The sequence below is a fragment of the Marmota monax genome, unplaced genomic scaffold (genome assembly GCF_021218885.2).
Source record: "Marmota monax isolate L192 unplaced genomic scaffold, Marmota_monax_Labrador192_F-V1.1 WCK01_AAM20220418_F8-fsc00092, whole genome shotgun sequence".
Classification (NCBI taxonomy): Eukaryota; Metazoa; Chordata; class Mammalia; order Rodentia; family Sciuridae; genus Marmota; species Marmota monax.
This window is the reverse complement of record NW_026692583.1, coordinates 7,209,261-7,232,389: the sequence shown is the minus strand read 5'-3', so window position 1 is coordinate 7,232,389 and position 23,129 is coordinate 7,209,261. Positions and strand designations below refer to the sequence as shown.

Below are 23,129 nucleotides of genomic sequence, written 5' to 3'. Positions count from 1 at the left end.
GAGATTGCAAGCCGTTCACCCCAGTCCATCAGCGCCAGGAGAGTTACTTATTAACATCGCTATATACAAATAAGATACACAGGAGATTAAAAAACAGTAAGGAGGAAGGAAAGCCCGCAGGAGAGGCCGGACACATGTTTGAGCACTGTCCCTAAATTTGGGGGGCGGGGGGCTAGGGAGGAGGCAAGCGATCTGGGCTGGAAAAGGAACGCATTTTTCTCTCTTGGAGGCCGAGTTATTTTCTCCCCAATTTGGAAGCGCACAGCTGGGCGCAACCAGCCCACTACTACCTTGTCAGGCGCGTGGGCACCGAGCATTTTCGTTGCGCCGAGAACCAGCCCCCTTGGGCACCAGCCACCGCGCGTCCGGCTGCACACCCTGGCCCGATGGGGTTGCTTTGACCCCAAAGGTCTTCAGGCCCTCCAAGTCCCACCCCCCACTCTGGTTGTCTTCCTGCTCACTCCCTGAGACAGCTCTGGAGAGGCCGTGGGGGTCCCCACGTGCCTGATCGGGGATGGAAGGGGTTTTGCCCCCCTCTCCAAAAGGTCTCGACCTCAATCCTCTTCCAAGTACAGGACCGGGAGGCCCGGGGCGGGGGATGTCCTCCTCGCCGGCCGTTCAAGAGGCCTGAAGGTGATAGGGACGTGGGGCCGGGCAGGCGGGCTCCGGAGGGGGGGGGGGGAGCGAGTCAGCCGCCAGCCAGGCTCCAGTTGGGCCCTCGCGTCATGGGCCCCAGGGCAAGAAAAGGCCTAAGGACTAACCCTGGAGAAACTTCCCTTACCTCCCCCCACCCCCAAGACATAGAGACAACTCCGAGGTGAGCCTGGGGGTGGGGAGATTAAAATTGACTGGGCCCTGGCATTTTTTTAAATTGAATGTTTTAAAGATAAATTGAACTTCAAAAGGCAACTTCCTAAACTCTTGGAGACGGGTGAGAAGTAAGGATCGCCCTCGGGGGCGACTTTTACCTTGGAGGAGGTGAAATAGGCGCCTTTCAAATGCAAGGAAGACTTTCCTCCTCCCTCTCGAGACACAGCTAAGTTTGCGCAGAACTGTCGGCGCCCTGCACGCACAGCCAGAGGATGGATGGGGCCTCGTAGAGGCGCCCCGGGCCAGCCTGGTGGGGTCTAAGACACCCGGGACTGCCGGGTGGAGTGGGGGCGAGAAGCCTTCCTCTTGATCCATTTCTCCTACAACCTGGAGGAGTCACCGGCTGGCCAGCGGCTCTGGTCGCCTGGGGATTCTGCTAGTCTTTCCCCCACCCCCCCCCACCCCCCGCGCCCAACACATTGTGCAGGAGATATTTTTGACTTGGAGTTCCCAGATCTGTCTCAAAAGGGAGAGCGAACTTAAACCGAAAAAAAACCGTTCCTGGAGCTCAAACTTATTTTTGGTCGAATTCCTGTGGGAAAAGCTGACTTCGGGACAGGACGGGTCTTTCCCTATTAAAATTTAAGTATCTGAAATTACTATTCTTTCGAATTCAGATCAGGCTCCTTTTCTCTGCCGTTTTGCTCCCTAATTTAAAAGAAAAGTATTTTCAGATTGAAGCGGCTCCGCTGTAGTACGGGACTTTTGTTCTTAGCTTTGTAACTTGAGTGACATCTCATTTTGGTTGGCTGGGGGCGGTCTTAAAATTATTTAAAGGCAAGGGAAAGGGGCGGGGGGGAGGCCAAAGAAGAGACAGAATCCTCTCCGGTTCTCTACCTTCAGGGAAAGTTGCGAGAAAGCATTTAACACAAGGCCCAAAAACATTTCAATAAAAATTTATTGAAATTTCAGTGATGTTTTAAAGAGGAAAAAAATACAGAAAACCAAAGAACTCGCCAACTATAACACAAAATATACCTTCATGGATTTTTGTCTTTTAAACCATCCCTCAGCACCTGACTTTTGAACTGAGACTCTCCCTATAGGCACCAATTCAAAACGCCATCAAGATTGACAACAGTAGTTAAATTCCACTTCATTTGGAGGAAATCAGAGACTAGCAGATACAAATATGAAAGGAAAGTTGGGAAGTCAAACCACAGTCTCTGCACTCCCCCCAGCCCACACCAATCCCAGGACCACTCTCAGGGTGTTATATTTTCAGGAATTTCAAGTGGAGCTGGGAAGTGCTAACTCCTCCCCAATTTTGGCTAAAATAGGAAACAGCACTCCCCCCACACACACAACCCCTACTCTTGACATTAAAAAAGAAAAATAAATTTTGCAGACAACTCTTTTGAAAGTGTGTAGATGTCGGTGCAGAAAGTCTTGTTTTCTAGTGTGAACAGCAATTCTGTGACCTGGAAATAAAATTGACTAAAAGAAAACAAGAACAAAAACCTGACAATTGCAATCATATTTACACAGAGCTATGTACAATGTCAATAAATTAAAGTTTAATTTTCCAAGCATTTTCATATTCCACCTATTTACATGAGTTATCAAATAATTACATAAATACTTTGTCTAATAGTCTCGCTTCTTCTTTATTTTTTTTTAAACCTTGTTATTGCATATACAGGAAAGAACAAACTGTCGAAGAGGGACGTCAATCCAGCTACAGAGCTCAGATAAAATAAATTCAGTTTTCATTTCCCCCACCCCTTCTCTGTGTCCCCCCCACCCCCCCCACTTCCTTGGGGTTGCAGACTTGAGCGCACAGGTTGAGAGGGGATGGGGTTGTGTTGTTTTCTCTAAAAGCAAGCGTTCAAAATAAAAACCACAAATATACTACTGTGGAACATGCAAGAAGAGACCTATAGCGGCTCTTAAAACATCACAAGAATATTAAAAAGACACAGATTTCCTTAATATAGACTAAACAAGAATGGCAGGGACCTCCCTCCCCAAACAAGGCTGCTCAGTAATTTATTGAGAACCAATATGCAAGTCACTATGAAGTTTTTCACTCTTCACAATCATGTTTAATGTATGCATTTGCCCCCGATTTTTAAAAATTTTATTTGTTTCCACTTGACACGGTGAAAGGAAAAAAAAAATAGATCATATAAATCCACATTGAGGGAAATGCTTTTCAACACCTCTCCCCCCTGGAGGGCTCAGCTACCTCTTCCTGGGGCCACAGCTTCCAGACCAGCCTGGATGGCAGTCTCAGGACACACATGCCATGCTTCCACCGGGTGGCTCGATGCAACAGTGGTTTCTGAGCCCCCCCGAATCTGAGCCAGAACTGAGATCTATAAACCTTGCCAAGGCGACAGGGTCTGTCTCTCGGACATTCTCTCAAGGGAGTCGATTGCCCCTTCCCAGACACCACTGCAAAAGGAAGGGGGTAACCCCACAGCCCGTGGTTTAGTTTACATCCAACAAAGTGCGCTGCAGATTTGACTGAACTGGAATGAAGAGACTTTTCAGCAGGGGGTCTAGGGGGACGCGCTGCGGGACCTGTCGGGCTTGGCTTCCAAGCCACTGACCAATCGCTGGATACTCTGAAGTTCGCTGGTGGCCGCCTCCTTCTCGGAGCAGAGTTTGGGAGACAAGGACACAGAGCTGGAAGAGAGCGTGGAGGAACGGCTGTTCAGTTCTGAGCCCGAGTCCACGGCCACCGAAGCGGGGCTGGAGGCCAGGGCAGCGGCCTTGCCGTCCAGGGGCCCCGCGGCCGGCGCCATGGAAGGCAGCGCGGTGGCCAGCAGGCTGCTGCTGTCGGGGACCGGCACCGGGATGGAGTAGGGGCTGTAGCGCAGCCGCGGGCGCATGCTGTTCAGGCTGAGGAACGGGTGGCGGTGCACGGAGCTGGAGGCCGCAGCCGAGGAGGCGGCAGCTGCTGCGGCCATGTACGTGTAGGGGTAAGGGAAGAGGCTTCCAAAAGGCGACATGGCCAGGCCCTGGGGAAGGAAGAGAAACCACACTGAGATCAGGGACTGCGGGGCCGGGAGGAGCCAGTCTCCTCCAAATCCTCCCCACCACCCCGGCAAAGCCTTTCCTTTGGGGCACTGGGATGATATGACATGTCTAGATTCCAGTCTTAGCTATGTCCCCCTAGGCAGAGGAATGGAACCACTGCATTTCAGCCTCCTGATATGAACAATCAGGGAACAGCAAAGCATCATATACTGATTGAGGACTGGTGTTTGGAAATAAGGTAATGGCCACAACTGTCACACATAGTATCTGGCCCACAGCACCTAGTCCCACCTACCCCCCGCCCCCACAAAAAAAAATTTGCTGCACCTGTTAAGTGGGCTATGGATTCAGTCGAACCCAGAGATGGCTGAAGGAAAACCAAGGGGACATGTTATGAGACTTTTTTGGGGGGGTGGGGAGGCATTCTTATCCTCTCCAATCTTTGATTCCAGTTGCAAGTTTCCCAAATGAGACCCCCAAATAAGTATGGAATATGTGAAGCAAAGCAAACTGAGTGGGGTGGCATTTGGCTGTCCGAGACAAAGAAATCACCTGGCCTAATTGTTGAGTGTCACAGGTGGGAAACTGAGGCAGGCTTCAGGGGCCCAGGGATTTATTCAGCTAATAAGTGGCAGAAAGAGACTTTAAAATGTAGGGAGCCTGGGTCTGCACCATGCCTAGAGTGTTTGAATGCCCAGGCCGGTGCACATGCACCTATTACTGCTACCTGTGACCCAGTCTCCAGGAGAATCCTTCAGGGGACAGGGGAGGAACTGAGAGAGGCCACAAGCCAGCCCTTTTTCTCGGCCCCCTCCTCCCCAAGAGGGGAGGCCAGTCCTGCCTTGTGGCTCTGGCAAGGGAGACAAAGTGTTCAGCAAAACAAAAAGCAAGGGCTTGCAGAAAATCCCAGAGAACCTTTTCAGCAGGTTCAGAGCATTCTGAGCGGCCTGAGCCTGCTCCCCAGCACAGCTGTCTGACCATACAGAGGCCTGCCACAGCCCCTGCTGGTCCCTCTCCTCCAACATTTCCCACGCGTGCTCAAACTGTTAACCCTATGGGGGACAGGCTGGCCTACTTGGGGTGGGGGTAGGGAGCAGAGACTGAATGAATACTCAACCCAGAAGTCACTTCCCACCCCCCAGGCCTCAGTCACCCTCTAGTCCTTGGATTCCTGGGGAACAGTTGGCTCTCTGACACTAGAGATTTTAGCTCCAAAACTAAAATCCAAAAACCCTGAAAAAGGCCCTGGAGTCAGATAGCCTGGGACAGAGTCTCAACTCCACCAAGGACTAGCTGTGTGACCTCAGACAAGTTACTCAACATCTGCAGGCCTCTTCCTCTCCAGCTGAAAAGTGGAGGTGTCAAAAGTCCCACTGAAGGTTTAGATCAAAAGAGTCAGAAGAGATGAAGGGCCTAGGAGACAGCCTGCTGCTCGTGAGCACTAGGTCCCGCTGTTATCTCTAGCACTATCTACTCTGCAGGAAACAGCCCTGGGGAAGCCTTTTTAGGAGGGGGGGGGGTGAGGTCATGATGACTCAGTGAGTTAAATCTTGCACCTAGTAATGGGTCGATTAAAAATAATAGTTTGTAATGACTGTTATTATATATTATTATTCTAAGGCAAGGGAGCTGCTGCGAGGGTCTGGAATCAAAAGGTGGGAAAACCGCAGCTGCTGAGGCAGAAAGAGGGGACACCTACCTGAGAGGCCAGGACGTGCTGCTGGAGATGGAAGGGCAGGGTGGCCGCAGATGCCCCAGACAGTCCCTGCGCAGCGGCGGCAGAGGCCATGGCCGAGGAATCCAGGCCCGAGACGCCAGTAGAGGCCCCGGACACGGTGGCCAGCAGGGGCCCCATGCCCGCGGCCATGCTGGAGAAGGCGCCCCCCATGGCGAACTGGCCGGGATGCAGGAACAGTGGGTGCCCGTTGAAGAACTGCTGGCCGGCCAGGCCCGGCGCGAAGCCCAGGCCGGGCAGGGGGCCCTGGGCCAGGTGCGCGGCCGCGTCCGTCTGCACGGTGAGCGGCGCGAACGCCTCCTTGCCTGGCAGCGCGCGAGCCTCCTCGACCTTGGCCGTGGCCGCGCCCTCGCGGCCCGGGCTCCGGCGCTCGTCGGCGCCCAGACCGCGGGTGCTGGAGGAAATGGTGGCCGGACTGTGGCGCGAGTCCGGCGACGCCTTGTCCAGCCGCCCGCTGTCCCGGGGACGGCAGCCTGGCTCCGCCGCAAAGAGGTGAGCCTTGATGGTCGGGCTGCCCTTGTCGCGACACGGCTCCTCCGACGTGGTGGTGGTGATCTTGGCCGAGTCGCAGGCCTCGGGGCCGTGCTCTTCCTTGCTCTCGGCCTCCGCGTCGCTCTCAGCCTCGCTGGGACACAGATCTAGCACAGAAAGAAAGTGGGGGAGACAAAAAGCCAAGCGGAAGGGCGTTAGCTTCGAAGTGCACCAGCGGGGGTCCAGTTCCTGATCTGAATCCCAATTGGCTGTGGAAGCCCGGGCAGGCCCCTTAGCCTCTGGCACCTCAGTCTTCTCATCTGCAAAATGGGAAGGGAGGATACCTAACGCCTTAGCTTTTAGATTCAATAAGCTAACAAGGAATTTAAAGTGTTTGGAAGGAGCTTAACCCACCTCTGGGAGAAATTCCCCAAACCAGTAGCCCTTCTTATTCTAATGAATTGTCCTTCCCCCTCCCCTCTCCCCCCACCAGAAGCACGGATTGAGCTCCTACAGCGTCAGAACCTTCACTAGCTTTCTCCATTCGATTGCAAATTAACTTTTTTTAAAATAAAAACTAAGTTACTTTAAAAGTCACTGCTGAAGCACATTCCAATTATCACCAGTCTTTGTTGGGGGAGTGAGATGCAGAGCAGCACCTTCCACAAATTTGTGGATTACTTTGGAAAGATTTGTTTGGAAAGAATCCTGACATCTGAATTGGTAATGGCTGAAGCAAACACCCCTCCCCCAGCACACACTCAATTGAGCCTGCTCCATTTGCCCCAGTGCCTGCCACAAAATGGGTGATCAGCAGCTCCCCCCCCCCCCCACTGCCCCAGGACAATCAGAGACTCCTTCCTTTTCTTTCTCCACACCCTCTGTGGGTGTCCTACAAAAAAAAAAAAAAAAAAGAGGGGGATCCTATTTTATGTTTAAAGCTTAAATGGATTGAAGACATTAAGGATTTCACTTAGAAACAGTTTTCCTCCAGTTGAGAGGCTCTGTGTGTCTTTTCAAATAAATAGTGCTTGCTCTTTAAAAACACAGGAAACCAATTGGGGATTGGAACCATCTCATCCACCCCCAACCTCACCGGCTGCTCATCTCCAGTGCTCCACCCCCCACCCCAGGTGAATTGTTGTTCTCCAGTTGAGTGTCTCCTTAGCCACCTCCTGAGTTCCAGGGGCAGAGAATGCCTTCCCTCCTGCCAACCCAACACATTTTGAGGTAGAATTCAGGCCAAGGGTATGTCAGTAGTTGAAGACTGTCATGGTGGGAGGTTTGGGGGTCGGGGATTGGGAGGGTAGACCAAGAGGGAGAGAGAGAAAGTGCATCAGGCACCCTTTCAACGTGGCCCCTGCCAAGAAGTAATATACAAACACACCACCCCACCTGAGCCAAATAAGGCAGTAGGAGAAGAGACTCTGAGCTTTCCCTCTATGACCTCAGGGAGAGGGGACTCACCTGATACCCCCTTTTTGAACTTTGGCTCCTGTTTACAGATGTCTGGAAGGGTCTGCAGCTTGCACTAGGTGAGTCTCCAGGTCTAGGCTCCAGGCCTCCCCACCCCCAACATCTCCAGGCCCAATGACCTGGAGTCCAGGTCCTGCCGAGGTGGCCAGGCTTACCTTTGAGGTTCGATGTCCCTACAGTGGACACTGCTGGTGAGGAGGCCTGAGTGAAACAGGTGAAGGCCGCCTGTTCGCTAGAGGACTCATCCGAAGTTCCTGTCTCCTTCTTGTGTCTTTCATCAAACACCCGCATGGACTGCAGGGTGAGCTGCTTTCTGTGGCAGAAGCCCACACCCAGCGTTACAGAGCAAAACACACACTTCCCCTGTTTCCCTCACTCCTGTCAAAGTGGCATATGCACACCTCACTCTCTGCCACACACCCCCCCACACAACAGATTTCCTTCTCTAAAATCTGATGGCCCCAGGGCAGCCATGCAGCCCCAGCCCACTCTGACCCTTTAAGTGAGATACAGAGTATTGCAAAGGGTGGGGGGGGGGCGGGCTTCAGGTGGATATATTCAAGATCAGGGTTTCACTGGGAAAGGACATTTGCTTGAACTAGGACACCTTGTTTAAAACCAGGAGGACAGAGGGCAGGAGGTGGCCAGGGACAGCTGAATGCCAGCCTTGTAGAGGGAGGCAAGTGGGTGTCCAACCCTGAGAACACAATGCTGTCTGTCCCCAGCCTACCCAACTCCTGGATGGTTGCTAAGGTCGGGAGGAAGTGGTTATTTCATGGTGCACTCTACAGTAATTGGTTCACCAACACGTTAACTGGAGTTAAAATTCATTTAGATGTTAGCAAAAAATAAATAAATAAATAAATATTCAATGCGCACTCTCCAGGGGCAGGATGGAAATTTGAGGCATTTTTCTGGATTTTAGAAAAAAATTTTTGAAAACGGGTTGGGGGAGGGAGAACTGCTCTCATATATTCTCTAGCTGTCTGCTTAATGCAAAATGATACATGTCCCTATTAAGAGTGGGGGGAACTAGATTTCTCAAGGGGCCTAGCTCTGTCTGATGGTATTTGGAAGGCAAGATTGCAAAAATTCCAAAGCATTTTGTGAATGGCCTGGTCCTTGTCTGGGATCTGCCCAAGACGAATTTAAATTAATTACAATTAATAGGCATCCCTATGTAATCTGTTATCCTCAATGCTTTTTTTTCCAGAGACAACTATCGTATAGACTCATCTGTTTCTTTAAAGGCTACAAGTCATATGTAGAAAAATTGCAATGTACGTTCACAAAGTGTAGTGAGTGGGAAGTCAGTTAGCTTCTACCCGCTCTTCTGAGAATAAATTCCTGAATCCCACTTCTAACACTTGAAAGTTTAGTCCTAGAAATGTAATTTTTTCCCCTAAATTATCCGAGAAATGAATAATTATCTCAACCCACCTTTTTTCTCTCCTGCCATTTCCAGTGTCCCGAAAACCTTTCGCAAATGGGTTGTTGTCTATTTTTAACTGAGTTATCTAGAGGAGGAGACACAAGCAAGACAGAGGCATGAGCTTCACTTTCTAGAATGTTCTGAGATGTTTCCCCCAGGTCAACAGCCTCCTAGAAGTCTGGGTGCCAATAGAGGTCATGTGGATGTGCCAGGTTAAAGAGGAGTCTGTTCCATAGGAGGCAGTTGACAGCTTGGGGTTAGCAATGCAAAGTTTCTTGAAGTTGTCAAGAGGGACAACCTGTTGATCTTAAAATTGTGTCTTCATTTTGAATTTCTATACAATGCGATTAATCATAATATATGTTAAGGCACACTCCTCTCTGCCTTTATATGCAATCTTTCTCTCTCTCTCTCTCTCTCTCTCACACACACACACACATACACACACGCGCGAGCCAACCTTTTCCATGAATCTAATAAAATGATTTATGGGATTTCGCTACCCTTGGGCTAAAGTTTGATTTTTTTTTTCCTCCTAGGGTGGGGGGTGGTTTGAGGAATTACACTATTGACAATCACGGATTCTAAAAAGACTGAAAGATCTCTGGAAACATTTGTTTTCCTTTATATTCTTTGCCACCACAATGAGGTGGAGGAGACCCAGTGGCCTCTTTGTCTGATCAAAAATGCTCTATTTTATTATTACATGAACAACTTAGTTTCATAGGATTCTGGGTCTAGAGGGGACCTGCACTTTGCACGCTGAGGACAATGCCATAGTTTGTCATCTTTCAAATCCCTTCCCTTTGGGGGGTGGGGGCGTGTCACATATTCCAAGTTACCAGAGGTGGGAAAAGAGCCCTGGGTTGGCTTCTGGGTCTTGAAATGTCCCTGCAGGATGCCTGACTTCAGGTTTTGCATTTGACAGGGGGAGAAGGTGATGATGTCCTCTTAGTCTCCAGCCTACGGATATCTACCTGGAACACCTTGATCATTCCACAGGGACCCATGACAGTCAGAGTGAGTTCTAAATGCAGGATGGATGCTGACAGGTGAGCAGAGGGCTCAGCAGCTGAAGAGCAGGAGTCCCCAGCCCTTGCTGTCACCCCCATTACTGCCTTCAAGTAGCCACGGTTGGCACTGGTCAAGCACTGCTTTCTCTGGACCTCTGTGCCCTTGACCTTCAGGCCTCAGAACAGTGCATTTCAGGTGTACTGTTGAGGGCCCTTCCAGCACCCAGCATCAGGTCCAAGGGAGAAAAAACTTTCAAATAAAGTGGTGACTTTGGCTACCTCAAGTAGAAAGCCACAGACAACTCCATTCACATGACCCTGTGATCAGGATAGGTTCTTCCAAACACGCGCGCACACACACCATAAAAAAACACAGCAGCATAAAAGGTAATAAAAACCAGACCAGCTTCTCGGGGATTTCTGGCTAGAGGAGAAAAGCTGGTCTCCACTAGAATTCTCCTCCCTGAATCCAAAAGACTTTTTGCCTGAAATTTTTAGCTTCCTTTCCCCGCAACCTTATTTCTGGATCCTTCTTCCTAAAAGGGGAAGAGGACGAACATTGAAACCAACACAGAACAGCCCCAGGGCTCAGGGTTTAGAGTGTATCAGGGACCTTGGGTACAGGAGCTTCTTGCTGCCAAAAATCAAGGAGGCTTTTCTTGCTCAGCTTTGGGTCCCTAGTTGGTGGAGGAATGTTTTGTTTCTTCCTCCTGGAAGGTGCCAGAGCCTCTTCCCATACTGGCTCCAGCCGAAGGTCAAATCACAGAAGAAAATCCGAGGCTCACATCCCAATTCCCTTTAAATGTTCCCACCCGGAACCAAAGCAACTTTTTAAAGGGGAGGGGAAATATCACCATTAAAATAAGAAAAGCCCTCTCAGTTACCTTATCATTCTGGTATGCGGTCACAGCGATGAATTCAGTTTCGGGGAACAAGTACGTCCGAAATGTACTATAAGGGAGTTTCAAGATGTCATTGGCTCTTACAATGTGGAACCGGGGCTGGTATTTGTGCATGGAGTTCAATATAGTCTGCAGTGGCAGGGAAGAGGAGATACACAATTTTTTTTTTTTTTTAAGGATTAGCAGGACAAATGCAATCTTAGGACCCCTGTTAGGCTGACATCTTCCCCCACCAGCAGGGTCCCACACTTGGATGGGAGTACCTCTTGGGTACAGTTCACTCCACAGATGTAATCTTCTGGAGAATCCAAATTGCTCCTCAATTTCCAATACGGAACCCCCCCCCCCACCCTCGCCATCTAAGGTTCATTTATGCCTTGAACCCTAGCCTACCTGCGTCCCAAAACTATAATTCCCCTGCCACGTTGCGTGATCACTTGGGAAGGCCAAAGTCTTAAAAGATAGAGAAAAACATGCATTTTAATTTAGAAAATGATTCAGTACTTTAAGCGCCCACTAATTGACGAGCCCGGTCCACTTAAAGCCCTGAAAGGCTGAACTCAGAGAGGAATATTTATGCCCTAATCAAATCAAGGGCTTTAAATGCAATTCCTGCCCGAGGAAGATATTTCCGCGCCCTTCACGTCTTCCTGGGCCTAATCTTTCTCCTTATTCCTCGCTTATCACTTTGTTTATTTTATTGAAATGTTGGGGAGGGGTGGAGGAAGGGGCAAAAGGTGCCTCGCCTGACTTTTACAAGCAATCCCAGTCTTCTGAAAGTTTCTAAGCACGGTTCTCACTGAATCCACATCTAGGCACTATTTTCACACCGAAAGACCTCACCCTCATTTCTTGTAAACCTGACTGTCACCTTGGCCCAATTCTTTTAGAAAAAGAAAACCACATTATCACAACCATATTCACACCCTTGAACCAACACAATCAAACCTGGGAGACTTAAACTCTCCCAAGAAAGAGGACGGCTGGATTCCAAAGAGAAGAAGTTGCATATGTTTGCAAACAGAACAAATCCTGAATGCAATGGATTTCCACTGTCAGTTGTGGGGTTGAAGCTTCCCTGTCAGGGGGGGAGAATCTACCAAGGACCTGGGGTAGCTTACTGAACATGAACAAGGGTGCTTTCTTGCTCCCATTTTCTTTAGAAGACCAAGGCCTTCATTATTTGGAGAGAAGCACCCCGGATCCTCCCCCAGCTCTGCGGAAACCGCAGAAATTGGCCAGGCTTTACCTACAGCGATCAAGGGAGAAGTCTGACCCGAAACGCAGGAGTTTAGAAGGAACTCGAAAGAACTACCTCCGAGAGAGAGGGGTAGAAAGCACATCTGCAGGAAGCAGCAAAGGAACTTACAAATCCGTGTTTGTCCGAAATGTTGTTGGTGAGTTTCAGTTTGTGGAAAGTGACAACTTTAGACATCCACTGTTCCCCGGTAGCCGGGCTGTCCGGGTGAATGTACATTCTCTTTGGCATCTCAGGGTCGGCCTTACCCGCCACCATCCACCGAGAATTGTGAAATTTATATCGACAGTCATCAGCAGCTATAATGTCCATCAGTAAAATATATTTGGCCTTTTTATCTAGCCCAGAACATCTCACTTTAAATGGAGGAAACATTCGCCTATAATAGGAAAAGAATGAAAGAGAAAGAAAAAAAAAGAAAGAAAAAGAAAAAGATAAATTGCTCAGAATCTTGAGGTTGGCTTCCTGTTTATTCTTTTAAAATTTTTTATTGTGACAGAGGAGCTTATATTTTTCAGACTAGAGCAACATGGTACAAAATTATTCTCTTCCACATGGAAGTATGAAACATGCCCCGATTTTCTATATTTAAATATCTCAAGATTCAAAACAAATGAAGGATGGCACTGCATTTCTCTACAGAGACTAACAATGTCTATTTTTTTTTCTATGTGCCTGTACAGATTGCCCTCTGTACAGAGAAATTCTTGCCCCTATCTTTTTTTTTTTTTTCCTTTGTGCATTTAGTTCTAAACAGCTCAGGGTAGGATTCCAGTGAAGTGCTACTCATGGCTAGAATTTTCCACCACCCATTGATGAGAAAATGCTAAACTTATCAAGGAAATAAAGGTCAAGTTGCCCGGGTCCCTTCGGTGCAAGAGCAATCCCGCTGCTGGCGAAAGTGCAAACGGGCTTCAGTTAAGTTCTCTGAATAAATTTTGCAGATTAGGGTGAACTCCCCCATGCCTGCTGCCAGCCCCAAACTCCAATGTTGTGCCACCAAATTGCTGTTTAATTTCACACAAGTGTTGGCATTCTGTACTTCTGACTTAAAAGGAAGCACTCTGCTGGGAACACTGACTAAATGTCTTGTGGGTTTAAGGAAGAGTGTATGCCAAACTTTGGCCTCGTGTAGCTTGGAAGGAGACAGAAAGCTACAGACCTCAAGACGGGGACTTTATTTTTATCCTGATAGAGTCCAACACTGTAGTTAAAAAAAAAAAAACAAAAACAAAAAAACTGAGTGATTGTAAATGATAATCCTGGGGTCCTCTTTTCCAAACATGTTTCGTTCAGGCGAGGACCACTAAACATTATGTAAAATATGGCTTATAATAATTCACATATACAAAAGCAATGTGCATGTCCTCGTGGACTCCTTAGGTCTACAAACATAATCTTAATTATCCAAAATTGCCTGCTGAACTCTTCCTCGGGTTACAGACATGTGAAGTGGTGTGGGCAAACAAACCCATTTGCCCTTCCATTTCTTTCTGACCCTGGCAGGCTCAGGCCCCCTTCAGACTCGGAGGCTAGGTGGAGGGGCAGAAGACCAGGGGAACAGTGTCAGCCTCCCCCTACCATTCAAAAGAAAGGAGCTTTAAGTTTTTCTCCTGAGAACAAAATAAAACTGATCAAAACACATCAGTAATGAAATAGGGGGCTACAAAAAAAGCCTTGGAGAGTAAATTTCCTGCAATGGGGTGGTTTTCTTGCTTCCTAAAGGGATGTCTGTACTCCCCTGGAATATTTTGTCTGTTCTGTAGAGACCCGAGATCTGTTTTCTACCCATGCACACGCCCAGGTACACTGAAAACTGCCGTCACCTGGAGCAGGGCTGTGGAATCTCTTCACACATTTTTAGGAGAACTAATTTTTCGCCCCAGCCGTAACAACTGGCAAAAGAGACTTTTGGGAGAGGAGAGAGATAAAGGGAGGGGGGAAACCTCGGAGAGCTTGGGGGGAGAGGATGGCCACCGCTTGCTTACCTTCCCGACTTGGTAATGACCATCTCGGTGCCCCTCTTGTGGAACTGATCCCAAAGTTCTTTAGCCTCCAGGTGCACCTTCGGATCATCCTCCACCTCTTCTTCGGGCTCAATGGTCTTCAGAGGCCTCAGATGCGCCTGGGGCCCCAGGGACGAGAAAGGGATGCCGGTCTCTGCCGCCCCCACCAATTGATCCATGATCGGCTTGGCCAGAGCGCCCGGCAGCGAGAGCGCCGCGGCGCCGTTGGGAGGCAGCGTCAGCGCGGGGAAGAAGGGCGGCTGGTGACCCAGCACCGCGCTCATGGCGAAGTCCGGCGCCCGGTGAGGTAGGAACGGATGGTAGGCCATGCTTGTCCCAGGAATGACCGGATCTCTCATGGAGAGGCTCATCCACTTCAGGCGGGGACAAGTCCGCAGCGGCTGCCTTGCTTTTTTTGTTTTGTTGCTTTTTGCTTTTTTTTTTTTTTTTTTTTTTTTTGTTCAACAGCAGCACATACTTTTTTTGAAAAAACGCAAAAAAAAAAAAAAAAGAAAAAACAGGAGGAAGAAATCACAAGTAAATCACTTCAAAGAGAGGGGGAATTGTCTTTTGGGGAGGGGAATGTCGCTTTTAAAGAGGACAAGGCGACAAATCAGAAGACATAGTCGCTGGGTGACAGTCCTTGTGCCTTGTGATTTTAAAAAGCCGCTCCTGGAAGTCGGTTTCCGAAGCCAGACGAGCGAGCAGGGTCTCGACTCGCGCCTGAGCCCGGCCGCTGAGCTCGAAATAGACACCCCAGCCCTGCGTCCCCGGAATCGCTCCCCAGCCCCCAGGTCCTTTGTTGCAAATGCGAACGGTTCTCCTAGAAGACTCTCCCCCTTTTCCTCTTCGTCCCCCGCTTCCTATCTTCCTCTCTCTTGCTGCAGCTAGACTCGGCTTTAGCAGGGAGCAAGAGTGTGGAAAAAGTCTCTTCTTAAAAACAGAAGAAGAAAAAAACCCACACACACAGAGAGAGAGAGACACACACACACACTGATTTAAGCCTCTTCTACCAGCGCTATCAAAACTTGAACTGCAAACTGGCTTCCGTTCGCCCTCCTCCTCCTTCCTCTGCTCCGAGCTCCGGAGGGTGTCTCGGTTTCAATCCGAATCTGGCCGGTCTCTCCTGCTTCTCTTCCTTGTCCTTTAAAACGTGAGCGAAATCGCTTCCTAAATCTGTGTCCAGGCGCGCAGGGCAGGGAGGATTCGGAGGGGAAAAATAGAAAGGAGGGAGAGAGAGAGAGAGGAGAGAGACAGAGAGACAGAGACAGAGTAGGCGAGGAGAGGGAGGGAGTGAGGGAGGGAGCGAGGGAAAGCTAGTGAGAGCTGCTCGCCACCCTCCTCCGCCTCTAGAATTCCCCGGGCGTCTGCTCGGCGGCTCTAGAAGGTCGGGCTGCGCTGTGGGCTGCGGGGAGCCGGAGGCCTCTTGATTGGCTCTTTGACGCTTTCGGACCAATTGTGTTGCTGCATAGGCGTGGTTTTCACAGGTCGAGTGCTGGGGGATAGAGCCGAGTTATAAAAAGAAGGTGTCGGAAACTGTAACGTCGCAGCGCCGCATCGGTACTACTGCCTGTCCTGTGAATATGTCAACATGATCAGAGGGAGGGCGGGATCCACTGGGGAGTGCGCGCACAGAGTCGCCTCTAGGTGGCTTATCGAGAGATCGCTGCAGACCCAGAGCTCGCTTGCTCTCGCTCAGCCCACGTCTGAAATGCCTCAGTCATCTAGCCCGGGATCGAGGGAGGAGGCAGGGCCTGGGAGGAAGGGGAGGGAGACAGGGAGGGAGCAAGCCGGCTAGCCTGCCGAGCCGGGCGGAGAGCGCGCCCGGGCGCCGGGCAGGGGCGCTCGCCTCTCGCGCGCTCGCCTCGCCTCGCCTCGCCTCGCCTCTCCACCAGCCGCGGCTCGTTCTCTCTCCGGCTCTCCCTCTTCCTCCGACTCCCGGCGAACGAAGCGGGCGGCTGGACCTCCTGCGAGTTGGCGTTCGGCCTCTGGGCGCGACTAAACCGGCGGCAGCCGAGAGGTGCGCGCCTAGACTCCAGGCTGCGGCGCTCTTCAGCCCCACGTGGAGCGGAGCTCCGCCTGGCCGCCGCTAAGTAAGGGTCCCCAAGCTCGTGCATCTTGGTGCGGGTCTCCCCTACATCTGGGCTCGCGGGAAAGCGAGCGCACGGTTGCGGCAGGATCTCAGCACATGAGTGCGTGGGCCCCTTTCCACAGCGCCCCACCCCGCAGCCGTATGCGGGGCACCCAAGTACCCTCAGTGCATCTGTACTCTAATACGCGCCGAAAAACACGTACACTCAAACATGTACACAGCTTGAGCCCCCGGCCCTGTCTGCACTCACTCTGGGAGATGGTCTCTGGATTTTATAAAAACGCATTTACCAGCCCTTTCAGATCTCGGCTTCCATTTAGATGAGGGCTCCTGGTATTCTGCCTGGATGTGTGTGTTGGGGGGCGGGAAGGTGTAGACAAGGGAGACTCCGGTCAAAGTGAGTGCAGTGATGGACTAGGGTCTGGGCCTGTCCCTTTCAAGACGCTGCCTTCACCTGGGGACCAGCTCCTTGTGGAACTGCTGGTAAGGGGAGGACGAGCTGGTTGGGGGAGGTGCGCCAGCCTCCTATCATCTCCAGGCATCGCACTTATCTCTTGGTGTCTCAGTTCTTTCTCCACCCCAGGACTTATCTCACCAGAAGTCGGGGGCGAATTTGTAAAACAAACCGTGAAACGCCCCCACCCCAGAGGCGAGGGGATTTGTTCCAGTTCAGGTAGGGTGGGGGCCTCATTGAGGGCAGCTGGGAGGGAGGCAACCAGACCTTACTGATCAGGCCGGTCCCCGAAATGGTTACCGCACGGTGACTCCTGTCCGGGTCAGAAGATTCTCCCAAACCCACAGTTCTCGCTTTTGGGGTGGGGTGGGGTGGGGGTGATGAGGCGGTCCCTGATTAGGTGAATGGAAATCTTGACGATGCTCTTTGACTCTTGCTAAGATAAGAGCCTACTTGGTTGGAAAGGGAATGGAGAAACGGTTGGTTTCCGGGCCTAGGGGTTAAGAAACCCATGCCTTCGGACGCGTGTCTGCGTAGACCTGCAGAATCCCCTGCTACATTTTGCTTTGTCCACCCCCCCCCCAACACCCCAGCTGCCGGGTCCGAAGTGGCAGCTACTGGAGGATAAAAAGGCAGTGCCATGTGGGCCAACCGCCTCGAGATAGGGGAGGGACTTTTGAGGAGACAAGCTTTTACAGCCGCGCATTTTTGACGCACATGGTTAAGAGCGCTTGGCGCCAGCGCTGAGAATTCCCTGAAGTCACCAGAGAGAATAGAGTCGTTCTGCGAACTTGGTCTGGCTCACCATCTCTCCCCTTTCTCCTCCTTTTGGTCTGTTCTGTGTCTCTGCCCACGGTTAAGCAGAGAGAGAAAAGAAAGAAGTGCGGCCCAGAGAGGTGGCTCTTAACACCCCCTTCCATGTCTCCAGCGCAGGATCCTGAAGGGTGCAAGAGGCCAGGCCTTCCCCCTCCTTACACCCACCGCCGAGGTCACTTCAGGGTTTCAGGATTCTCTGGAGGCAAAAAACACCCCCTCCCCCATAGTGCTCCCGGCCGGGCCTGGGGCCGCTTGCAGCGCTATCAAGAGCGGCCCCAAATCCCCGAGATCTGGTTTTGTCTGCACTCGCCGGCCAATCTCTGCCCTGTCGCGTCCAGTAGAAGGAAAATAATGCTGCAACCTCGTTGTGACTGACCCCCTCCTCACCCTCCCAGTGCCCCGAAGGCCCACAGGCCTGGCAGGGAGAGGTTGATACCAGGTCCTCAGCATTATGGCCTCCCGATTGCTTTGAAAAGAGCAGAGGAGTTGCGGATTTTACTTATAAACATCTCGACCTTCTTTCGGCTCCCCTGTGGACCTAGTGCGATTTCTGACCCTCACCCCGCGTCCCCTCCCCTACACCCGCTCCCCAGTTGCCTGTTTGGTCTGTAGCTCTAATTTAACCCTGGGGTCACCCCAGTTAGCCGCTTCTGGTCCCCGCCCCCACCCCAGCGTGCAGGCGAGGCGGGGTGAGAGGAAAGTTTGAGGGGTTCTCTTAATCGAAAATGTCGACTTCTTGCTAATGGTCTGCAAACTTCCGCCAATTATGACTGACCTCCCAGACTCGGCCCCAGGGGGCTCGTATTAGGCTGGGAGGCCGCTGTAATTCTGGGATCAAAAGCGCGAAGGTGCGAACTCCTCTTTGTCTCTGCGTGCCCGCCGCGCCCCCCTCCTGGTGGGTGATAAACCCACTCTGGCGCCGGCCGTGCGCTGGGTGATTAATTTACGAACAAACAAAAGCGGCCTGGTGGCCACTGCTTTCGGGTTAAACATTGGCTAGCGCGTTGCGAAGCCCTGTGCCAGGCCTGGCCTCCGGGAGGACCCACAGGCCCGCGCGTCCCCAGTCCTGGCTTCAGAATCCAGCCGCTGGCTCTGCGCGGTCTTTTTCTTTCTTCCCTTTCTGCTTTAGAACCTGGATCTTCTCTCCCTCGTCCTCATGGTTCATGAAAGGCACTTGGGAAACGTTGAAGGGGCCGTTCCCTCAACAGAGTCCAACAAGAGGGCGTCGTAAGAGCTGGAGAAGGGAGAGACCCAAAATCCAGGTCTAAAAAAGACCCACCTACGAATCTTCCTGGTATCCCCGAAATACTCTTACACCTTTTGAAAAAAAGAAAAAGTTTTTACTTAATTGTGGGCCTGGAATTTTAGAACAATAAAAAAGTTTTTAAAACTCCCTCTATAATCTGTAATGCCTGCAGCGTTTAAATGAAAAAGAGTAGTGTGTGGACATAGGCGAGGATTCAGGATGGGGGACTCAAGGTGCCTCTGCAGAGGGGGCGGGGAACAAAACCAAACCAACTGCGCTTGGGTCAGGGGTGCCAGCCTCACCGGAGAGATGCCAGGATTCCTGTGCTGTATCCCACATTTTGCCCATGGTATCTCCTGCTTCAAACTATAATGGAATCCTTTCGTGATAGTGTTTATCTGCAGTTTGCACACACACACACACACACAGAGAGAGAGAGAGAGAGAGAGAGAGAGAGAGAGAGAGAGAGAGAGAGAGAGAGAGGAAGGGGCCTGGAGGGTGGGTAGGCGGGGTCGTTTACTTTGGCGAGTTTGCTGTAAGTACTCTCTGCAGCATGTGTGAGGTCTGGCCAGGAACTATGACACTCCTGCGTATTCCCTTTTCAACTTTCACCCCGGTTTGCCATGAGCTCTTTTCAATCCAAGGTGTCATCTGTTGGGCCTTTCTGTAAATAGAAGGGTATCCATGTTTCTCTTGGGGTCTGAGGCCTAATTAAGAAGTTTCCTACTAGGAGGTGGCAGAGGGTGGGGGGGCTCCATGTGTAAACTTTTATCAGCGAGGAACTTGCTGCATTTGATCCTCTAATGCTGTCAAGCTTTGAAACCGCCCGACTGTGGGACTTCCATCCTCTTTCAGGCTCCACTCCCAAATGGGGATGTGATTTTCTTATCACGGATTTCAGCGAAAGAAACTCCCTCCAGAGTACCTGGTTTACAGTTCATGGTTCCTCCTGTCTGCGGTTGCTGGCACCCCCACACAGCCGCCCTCCACCCGCATGCATTAGCACCCCTGTGCTACCCTGGGCTCCAGCTCGCCCACGTGCAGATCTGAACCCAGCTTGGGGGTGGGGTTCAGGTTTCTGGGCAGAGCTGGAGGGCTTCCTTTTCATCCCGGAGTCTTGGAATCACCATCTCTCCCACCTCCTGCTCCCCAAAGTTTGCTCTGAGAACTTCCTTCCTCCCAGGAGTCTGGTGTTTGGTCCCTTTGAGAAAGCAATCAACTTGCCCACCTTTCCTCTGTTCAGGATAGGCAGGAGCCTCCAGGCTGCACCAGACAGGGCAGGGCATCTCACCTTTTGTTTATCTGTTGCTTTCTTCCTCTCCCCCTCCTTTTCTTTTCGAATGTAGGCGTGTGATCTTCTGTAATCTTTTATTTCTCCTCCCTGACTCTAGCTCTTGCTTGGTTTCAATTTCTCCTTTTCTGTGTCCCTCTCCCAGCCTTAATGTCTTTCCCTTTCTCTCTCCCCTCCCCCTCCTGACTTCTCTATTCCTTCTTTCTCTTTATTTTTCTGTTTTTTTCTTCTGTCTTGGTTCTTTTTTAATTTATTACCGTCTTTCTAACTCAATATTTCTCTTCTCTCCCTCTCTCATCTTTTCCAGTGACTTTGACAGACTGGAAATACTCTTCCTGGGGCCCAAGGAAACATCTTTCCTTCCCTTCCTTGGCTAGGAAGATACAAAGTGTCTTAAGAGATAGAAAAGTGGTTTGGTTCATCTGTCTCATTAGAAGTTTTACCTTCTCTTCTTGGCTTTTGCAGAGTCACTTTTTCCTGGAGTTGGCCCCCATCCCCATTCTCTCTGCCTGTCTGAGAGCTCTAGTGCTCTTCCCCACCCCAAACCCTTTCTGAGGCCAGAGCCCAGGGTGAGGGGCTGCATTCCAAGCTCCTGCCTTGCTCCAGCAGCACGGAGTTTTCCTGTAACACATATTTCTCTGTCCTCTGACATCCTTCTAAATTATTGATCAGGGTGATTCAGAGCAAGAGTCTGAAGTGTATGTGTGTGTATGTATGTGTGTGTGTGTGTGTGAGAGAGAGAGAGAGAGAGAGGATTGTCAAAGTTGTCTAGCTTGGGGAAGCAGTATTTTTAGTACAGAGACTCACTTTGGCGCCAGTTGGTTTATGCTGTTTCTAGAGCATCGTTCGTTATACACTTAATCCATGCTCCCCTACTTCTTTTACATGTATGTCTATTTTCGATAGAGGTGAAATGAAAAGATCATGCTCTCCATATTATTCTCATTAGCACCTACCTTTCATCAAAATCCCTCACCCTTCCAAATGGCAAATTTGTACACAGTGATTTAGATAAGTTAGAAGGGAAATGGAGAAGGTAAGGGTGTGTCTAGGAAGGACACTTTTATACATCTGGGAAGGGTTTTTTCCTCTTTCTCTCTCTCAGGAAAGTAACTAACTGTGGTTTCCTAATGTTAAGCCAATCTACATCTTCAGTGTTGTCTCCTCCGGGTGTGTGTTTTACCCAATTTCAAAAAACTGAAAGAAGATGAAAAATATAGTGTAATGGACATTACTTAGTCGAGCAGAAATGAATTCACAAGGAAGGGGCTGGAAATTTTCCTTTTCCTTTTTATTTTTTAATTTTTTATTTTTCTGATTCAGAATCAGCAAGATGCTGGCTAGAGCTAATTTTTACCCCAGGTCTTTTGACCACCCCCACAGCTTTCTTTCTTCAACACCATCTTCCTAGATTTTTAGCTAAGACAGGTAAGGATGTAAATGGCCCAACAGAGATTGGTGCCAGGATTTTATCTGGTGGGTTTGGGGCTGGGGACAAAATATTTTGAGAGGGAAGAAGAGGAAAGAGAAGGAGGAGGAGGAGGAGGAGGAGGAGGAGGAGGAGGAGGAGGAGGAGGAGGAGGAATGACAACACTCTCCCAGCCTTATAGAGGGAGGGTGACATCCAGACAGGGGAACATACTTCTGCAGCTTGCGCTGTCGTTAGATTCTTTCCATTGTGATTGGTGTTATGAGGTGCCAGGGTTGTGGGGGCATTGGGGTCTCACTCCCACGAGTAGATGGGGCAGAGGGGACAGGGAGGTCTGTAAGAGAGAGGGCATGGCAAATTCAATGACCACTACTGTCAGGAAGGTTGACAGGTCAAAGAAAGATTGTCTCTTCCAAATCTGCTGAACTAACTGTCCCCTTCTAGCCTTGGACACGTTTTCTCAATTTGAGCACAATATCCATTACTATTTCCCGTACTGGGTTTCAATTAAAGACGGTGAGAGCCAAAGGTTTGCTGGTGTGTGGGGATTCATCTGTCTCCAAGCAGGACCTATAAGTTTTACTTGTGTTTTTCCTCTCGGTTCCTTCTGTTTCCTTCTGGTAGCTTCACCTCTGCTCTTGCACAACCAACCTGTGCACCCACAGGTACTATGTGCAGCCAGGTTAAAGGAAAGAGGAAAGGTGATCACATGGTCAGTCAGTGAGCTGTCATGCCCAGTGAAGCTCTTAGAGATAGATGTAGCTGACCTTGAGGGTGCCACAGCTTCAGAGAGGGATTTACCTTTTCTGAGTGGCACAGGAATTTGAGAGGTGCTTACATGAAGAGTTCCAGGTTTCCCTGTCTCATTAAACACTGATAAAAATCCTTCCTGCCATACACACCCCCATTAAAAAAAATCTAATCTTTTATGCAGTTATCTTTTTGCATTCCTAGGACCCAGGATGGTGGTCCTGCTTCTGTGGTGTGTGTGTGGCAGATGGGGTGGGGTGAGGGAAATCTGCTGCTGAGACCAGGATATGGGTCTTAGATTCAGGATCTGGAGTCCAGGCTAGGCCTGCCACCAATCAGCTGTCTATAGTCAGAACTCTCTGGCCATACCTGCTCCAAACTAAGCATTAGCTCTTCCACCCCCTCACCCTCCTCTGATCACAGACCCATCCACCCAGGCAACCAAGCAAAGGTGTAGCTGCACCTTTGTGCCAGTGTTAGTTTACCTAACCACACGGAGAACTTCCTCCCTGTGTTACCAAAAGGAACAGCAGCCTCCACAATGTAGCTTTATTTCCAGTCCTGGTATAGCCCCCGAAGCCCAACCATCCCTCCCTCCCAATAATACATAACAAATTCTGCATATTTTAAATGTCGTAAGCCCGGTAGTACATCTAGAGAGTAATTAGTGGTCATTGGAGAGTTGTTTCTCTCTCCAAGTCCCAGGCTGGGGTGCAGGTAGTGGCCTGAGAGATCCCAGAAGCCCTTGAAGTTCTCTTCCTTGTGGTTGGATACACTGGGGCTTAAGAAGTTTCTCTTTTCTTTCTTTTTAAAAAATGTCGCTTGTCTTTTAGGGAAGGGAAAGACCAGAAGGCAGGTAGCTTAGAGAGAGTGTTTGGAATTGCGAGGTTGCTTCTACTGAGA

General features: G+C 50.3%; 1 protein-coding gene across 2 annotated transcripts; it reads right to left on the bottom strand.

Moving 5' to 3' along the window:
• Nucleotides 1–1,750: 1,750 nt before the first annotated feature.
• Tbx3 (T-box transcription factor 3) lies at nucleotides 1,751–15,831 on the bottom strand. Of its 2 annotated transcripts, XM_046446241.2 has the most exons (8): nucleotides 14,131–15,831; nucleotides 12,254–12,521; nucleotides 11,278–11,337; nucleotides 10,867–11,013; nucleotides 8,978–9,054; nucleotides 7,693–7,850; nucleotides 5,555–6,228; nucleotides 1,751–3,836 (listed from the first exon to the last, which is right to left on the bottom strand). In XM_046446241.2, exons 1-8 carry the CDS (start codon nucleotides 14,517–14,519, stop codon nucleotides 3,375–3,377), a joined length of 2,235 nt encoding a protein of 744 aa, XP_046302197.1. In that variant the 5' UTR covers nucleotides 14,520–15,831; the 3' UTR covers nucleotides 1,751–3,374. The 2 variants fall into 2 exon arrangements, with proteins under 2 accessions (XP_046302197.1, XP_046302198.1); XM_046446242.2 differs by lacking the exon at nucleotides 11,278–11,337 and having other exon boundaries at nucleotides 14,131–15,825.
• Nucleotides 15,832–23,129: the final 7,298 nt, after the last annotated feature.